Source organism: Neltuma alba, unplaced genomic scaffold, assembly GCF_004799145.2.
Source record: "Neltuma alba isolate B1F8T4 unplaced genomic scaffold, ASM479914v2 tig00012135_pilon, whole genome shotgun sequence".
In the NCBI taxonomy this organism is placed as follows: domain Eukaryota; kingdom Viridiplantae; phylum Streptophyta; class Magnoliopsida; order Fabales; family Fabaceae; genus Neltuma; species Neltuma alba.
In genome coordinates, this window is record NW_021636686.1 from 369,066 (window position 1) to 375,826 (window position 6,761).

General features: G+C 36.5%; 2 protein-coding genes across 2 annotated transcripts; both read left to right on the forward strand.

The window, feature by feature from the left end:
• Window positions 1-786: 786 nt before the first annotated feature.
• On the forward strand, window positions 787-1,326 carry LOC114723345 (TMV resistance protein N-like). The gene has a single exon (XM_028909542.1). The coding sequence runs from the start codon at window positions 841-843 to the stop codon at window positions 1,324-1,326; it is 486 nt and encodes a 161-aa protein (XP_028765375.1). The 5' UTR covers window positions 787-840.
• Window positions 1,327-2,049: 723 nt separating this feature from the next.
• On the forward strand, window positions 2,050-5,204 carry LOC114723346 (TMV resistance protein N-like). Its single transcript, XM_028909543.1, has 4 exons — window positions 2,050-3,201; window positions 3,395-3,667; window positions 3,761-4,585; window positions 4,803-5,204. The coding sequence occupies exons 1-4, from the start codon at window positions 2,050-2,052 to the stop codon at window positions 5,193-5,195; spliced, it is 2,643 nt and encodes an 880-aa protein (XP_028765376.1). The 3' UTR covers window positions 5,196-5,204.
• The last annotated feature ends 1,557 nt before the right edge of the window (window positions 5,205-6,761 follow it).

A 6,761-nucleotide genomic window follows, 5' to 3' on the forward strand; every position in this document is an offset into this window, starting at 1 on the left:
ATATCACTGTTGAAGTTTTGATGCATGAAGGAATGAGGTGGCTTCATATGTTGGGGACCATGTCAAGAACGTAACACTAAGTTTGTTTGGATGGAGAGAAAATTAGGAGAGGAGAAAACGGATAGATGATATTATCCCTTATTGTGTTTAGATAGAGGGGAGAAAAAATGGGAGGGAGAAAAGGTATGACATTTACAATGACAATAATACTCTTATTTGATTTTTAGTCAATTTTAAAACTAATTTAATAAAAAAAATAACTCAAATATAAAAAAAATGACACCATCAAATTAAGGACTAAAGTCAAATCAAAATGAAATTATTTTTTGCATGTTATTTTAAAATCAATATATTGAGCAAAGTATTTTCTTACAACCTAAAACAAACACGTCAGTAACTGAGAGAGTGAAAGGCCCCACATGCATATGGACTCCGAGCTGGCGCAACACAACTGCGATGTCGGAGGATGGCATACAACAATAATTTGTGTAGCCCAATTAAGAGATCACTATAATATGATATATTTAATTGAATTGAAGTATTAAGTAATTGTGGTTAACTTTGGATGCCTCGACAAAGCATAAAATCACAGATGATTAAACTAGTGTTTTGGGAAGTTGATTTCCAAAGAAAGCCTAAACAAAAACTTAACCCAATTATAGTCGACTGACTTCTGGCGACCAAAAAAAAAAAAAAAACTGACTGGCGACTGGCTTGTTTGTATTCAGGCTTGGGGACTCACTCACGTGGATGCCATATCGATATTCTATATCTTGTGATGAATTGTGATCGATCCGTTGAAGCGTTTGTTGCCCTCTTCTCTGATTCCCTCAATAAGCCATGGCTTCTTCTTCTTCTAGTTCTTCCTGGACTTACGACGTGTTCTTGAGTTTTAGAGGCGAAGACACTCGTCGCGGTTTCACTACTCATCTTTATAGCGCTCTAACACAGTCAGGAATCCATGTTTTTAGGGACGATGAAGAGCTTGAAAGGGGAGAAGAGATCTCTACCTCATTATTGCAAGCAATTGAAATATCAGAAATTGCGTTGGTAATTTTGTCTCAAAATTTTGCATCTTCCAGATGGTGTCTGGATGAACTGGTGAACATAATGGAGTGTCGAAGATCTGCAGCTCAGGTGGTTGTTCCCATATTCTATCACATAGATCCGTCTGATGTTCGTCATCAGAGAGGCGCATATGGTGAAGCGATGGAACGACACGAGCAGAGGTTGGGAGGGGGAGGTGATCGCTCGGTGTTGCGCTGGAGGGAGGCACTCACGGAAATCGGCAATCTCTCCGGCTTTGCTACCAGTGCATTTCGGTAATGTATTCCAACCCAGCTCTCATTAAGGCAAAAAAAAGGGTGGAAATGACGATGGGTCAAACTCAAAATGCCTTCATAATTTTATTTTTAAAATCAAAACGGAATTCAATAGAAAAAATATATATAATTTAGTAAACATTCGAAATCTTTTATAATATATATATTACAGGCTATAGATGTCTAGAAAATAAAAGTAAAATTTATAATTTTTTCTTAAAAAAATTCAAACGCAGTTTGTATAATTTATTTTTGTTCTAGAGTAAATTTATGTGACTTTTAAAAGTTATAGCTATAAATTCATCGCACAGTTGAAAATGTTGGAGTAATTATTATACTTGCGTTTTCTGTTCTGCTCTCGAGGCCGCGGACAAGTATTTAATTCTAATATAATCCTGTAATTCTGTGCTAAATATAAGCAAACAAAGGTCCAATTAAAAATATATGTAGGGCTAAAAACTGAGTGTTAACAGAGCTCGCTGGTCAAAAAAGTGTTGGCAGAGCTCCAATAGCCTCCTTGTGCCATTGGCCTTCTTTTGAAGCCTTCTCCTGTTGGGGTCCAGAAATTAATGCCCCCGATTTATCCATCACTTAAAAGTTTTCCTGTGATGCATATACATATTTAATGGCTAAATTGGTCCATTTCTTATTCTTAATGGCCCACTAAAATTCTTCCTGTTTAAAAGCAAGTCTTGTAGGTTTTATTTCTGATAATGAAGCTATTTATATGGTTGATTCTATTGTTTTACGGACATTTATTATTGACAGGTCTGAAGCTGAGCTAGTTAACACCATTGCGAAGGATGTTTTAGAGAAAGTAGATGATGGACAATTGTTTGTTGTTGACCATCCAGTGGGAATAGAGTCTCGAGTTCAGCACCTGGCAAGTAAATTGTCAAAAAAGAGATTTAGAAAAGCTCTTATCATCGGCCTCTGGGGGATGGGAGGCGTTGGTAAAACTACTGTTGCCAAAGCCCTGTACAATACAATTGGTCGTAAGTTTAGAAGAGCAAGAAGTTTTCTTGCAAGTATAAGAGAAAATTCAAAGCATTCTAATGGCCAAGTTAATTTACAAAAGCAACTCATTTCTGATATCATTAATACAGAAGTTTTCAAGGTACCTAACATTGATAGAGGGAAAAGAATAATTCAGGAAAGATTTCCCAACATAAAAGCATTTGTTGTATTGGATGATGTGGATAGTGTCAATCAGCTGAATACATTTTGTGGAAGTCTTGAATGGTTTTGTCCAGGGAGTATAATAGTCATAACAACTAGAGATCTCCATCTGCTTAGTGTTATTAGAGCTGACCACAAGTATAGAATGAGAACAATGGATGAAATTGAGTCACTCGAGCTTTTTAGTTGGCATGCTTCTAAGCAAGAAGCTCCCCTTGAAGACTTCATAGAACTTTCTAAAAATGTAGTTGCTTACTGTGGTGGGCTTCCTCTAGCTCTTGAAGTGCTTGGTTCTTATTTGTTTGACAGAAAAATTGAAGAATGGGAGGAAGTGTTGTCCAAATTAGAAGAGATTCCGAATGATGAGATACAAGCAAAGTTAAAAATAAGTTTTGATGGTTTAAAGGATGATATGGAGAAGAATATATTTCTTGATATTTGTTGCTTCTTTTTCAATAAGGATAGAAATTATGCCACGCACATATTAAATGGATGTGGATTTAAGGCAAAAATAGGTATAACAACCCTCATTGAGCGAAGCCTGCTAAATGTTAATAGGAACAATAACAAGCTTGAAATGCATGGCTTATTACGTGACATGGGAAGAGAAATCATTTGTGGAAGCCCTCGAAAGGACCCTGAGGATCGCAGTAGATTGTGGTTTCAAGAGGACGTAACTGAAGTGTTAATGCAAAATACGGTAAGAATTTCTTTCATGTCCTATTTTCTTTTGCAGGCTTTGATGTCAAAGAATATACATTTGTTCTTTTCACAAAGTTAGGTAGTTTTTTTTTTTTTTTGCTGCTCCAACTTGCAAGTTTCATACCGCTTTTCTTAAAATTTTTATGGTAATGGGACTTCTTTCTGTAACATTTTTATGTATGTTTTAACAGGCAACAAAAGTTATTGAGGGCATATCCCTCAAGAAGCCCCATGAAGTATGTGAGATTGATTCTAAAGCATTCAAGGCAATGAGAAAACTCAGATTGCTCCAACTAGAATATGTAAATCTTGAAGGAGATTATAGGCATCTTTCCAATAAGCTAAGGTGGCTTTGTTGGCATGGATTTCCTTTAAAATCCATACCTGACAGCTTGCACCAGAAAAGCTTAGTTGTTGTTGACTTTAAATACAGCAACCTCAGGCTAGTTTGGAAGAAGCCCCAAGTATGAATTTGTCTTTCCTCCTTTTTCAAATGTTTTAAGCCATCAATATTATAATTTGGGTTAATTTATCATATTGAACTTCATTTTTTGCAGTTGTTGCCATATTTGACAATTCTTATTCTCAGCCATTCACCTCACTTGAGACAAACTCCTGATTTTACAAACCTACCAAACCTTGAAAAGCTAGTGCTGAAAGATTGTCTGAGCTTAGTGTTAATTCACCAGAGCATTGGAGATTTGAAAAAAATTATTTTGGTAAATCTAAAAGACTGCAAATGCCTGAGGGTTCTTCCTAAAAGCATGTACAAGTTGAAATCATTAAGAACTCTCGTTCTTTCTGGTTGTTCATTGATTGACCATTTAGAAGAAGATATTGAGCAGATGGAATCGATGACAGTACTAAAGGCAGATCATACTGCCATAACAGTAATACCCAAGGCCTTAGCAAGATTGGAAGCGCTTAAGCATGGATATGTATCTTTCCCAGGCCGCGAAGGAAGAGCACAAGATGTATTTCCGTCTCTCATATGGTCTTGGATGTCACCCACCGATATTCCCCGGTCCAGCAGTGAAGAATTTTTGCTGAGCATGTCATCTCTAGTTTTTTCTGTTATACAGAATGGCAGATTTCTTGGCCTATCTCCATTTCTGGGCGATCTTGCCAAGCTTCGAGGTATGTGGGAGGAATGCCGATCAGAGTCTCGATTCAATGGAGAAATGGCAAGACTTACGGATGCCTTGTATGGGACAAACTTCATGGAATTGGAATCCCCACCAAGCAGATCCGGGGAAGCTTCTACATCACTTGACGGTCATGATCAAGTTCACAATGCAACATCGGCAGATTTCCTCAATTCTCTTTTAATTCAAATGGCAGAGAGCTACAAGGTAGACTTGCTGAGAGACAAAATACTACAGGTTTGTCTTTGTTTTCTTTTCTAGCACCATCATGTTTGGAAATGTTGGTTTTCTGGAGTACCCAACTCATATCAATATTGCATGCATGAGAAATCTATAGTTTCATTAACGAACAGTACTTACCTTACGAATGCAATATTACTTCCCACAAGTCTAATGAGCATGTTATAAGAAGGGAGTCGTATTTTATTTTCCCTTTTCTGGGCCACATCTATAGGGATCGAGTTGCGGCGGGTGGGATGATTCTAACCTCCCTGGTGATCAGTATCCGGACTGGTTCATCTACAAGGGCGAAGGACGCTCAGTAATTTTTAAGGCACCTCAAGTCATAGGGTGTCACTTGAAAGCGATGCTTCTGAATGTTGCATATTCTTCTTCCATGGATAACACAAGGCCTCAATTTTTCATAAATGTTTTGATAATTAACTACACGAAGGCTTATGTTAAACAATGTAAGGGAGACTCGGCAACTTTCCATGAAGATGCGGAATGGCAAAGTATCATTTCAAGTATTCAACCTGGTGATCAAGTGGAGCTTATTTTAAGTATTGGGCCTCAATTCCCTGTGAAGAAGATTGTAGCATACTTGATTTATGATGGTTCTATGTGACAAGTTATTGAAATAATTGGAGCAGAACTTATTTCGGTTTGTAATATGGCCTCAGTACTTCTGATGTAGCGGCAACTTTTAGATAGGAAAAATGACAATTACGACCTTCTTAAACAAGATAATGATACTTGAGAACGTAAAATTTAAAGCTGCCAATTGCTACAGACTTAAAACCAGCTTTTTACAGGTCAACTAGAGCTTTTTGGTTCATAGAATTTTCCTAAACCTTGGTAATTAATTGGCATTTTCAAGCTTTAGGGTTATTATCTATCATTATTTTGCAAAACCTGACCCTAACTCTCATTTTGCCTTTTAAAATCTGTCATTCATGTTGGACAATGGAGGGTGTCCGACTGTTTGGTACGAAGAGTCTTGGTTGGGTGAGCTGGACTATCAAAAGATCATTGTTGTTTTTAAAATTTTTTTTCCCCAGTAAAAAGCTTTCCATTCCAACGATGTTATCTGAGGATCATTTTCCTTAATTAATTACAATGTAAATGTTGGGAGTCCAGATTCTTTAATTTTCAGTGAAACCAATTTGAAGTCTTTGTCTCACCATAAACATGGAAAATAAGAACAGAGTAATTCTTTAAGAAAGGTCAGCTTCCTAAAACTGCAAGTGATAAGCCACAAAACTCAAGAAACATGTTTTTGAACAAGACTTATCATCTTCAAAGCAGGTTTTTCACAAAACAAAGTAGAATAAGAAACCTTGACCTTGCACCACAAATTCCATTCCAAATAATTTTCAGTTTAAATGCAAATGTGGCTTTTTATGCTCATTTGTGAAACAGCCTCCTAGAATAACAATCATAAATAACAGTCAGATTGATTCTGTAACCTGCATGTACTGTGTGTGGACTAAGGATCTCGTGCAATGCATCCATTAAGATGCAAGGAATTTTGATTGCTGTCAGGAAAATTGACAAATAATTCCCTTACTCAATCATAACTCAGAACATGGTCATCTCTGAAATTCAACAAGCATATAAAGAAAATAAAATTGTGGAGATAACAAATTCAACTATGGAATTTCTGCTTACAAAAATTATTTCTACCTAGTGATGCCAGTTGATAAGGTCGTACAAAAATCACTGTTGAAGTTTTGATGGATGAAGAAAAGAGGTGGCTGCACATGGTGGGGGCCCTGTCAAGACGGTAACGAATGATGCAGGTGTCCTTATTTAGATGTAAAAAAAGGAACCTAAATTTATCTTTGAAGATTATAATCAAACAGTAAGTAAAATTCCATTGTGGTCTTCCAAGATAACTCCTGCATCAGATAACTTCCTCTACGTGTTCTTGGGAGTGTTTGGCACTCCTTAAAAGTGCTTCTCAGAAGCACTTTTCTGCAAAATGAGACAAATTCCTCCACATATTTATTTCGGGAGTGTTTGGATAAGGCAAAACCATAGTTTGGAAAATAGCTTCTGAAGAATAGATTCTGAAGAGAATAGATTTTGAAAGAATAGATTTTGAAAAAGTTATTCTGATAAAATGAGAGTGTTTGGATAATTGTTGTCAAAAGTACTTTTTTATATGTAGAAATTACTAAAAAGGACATAA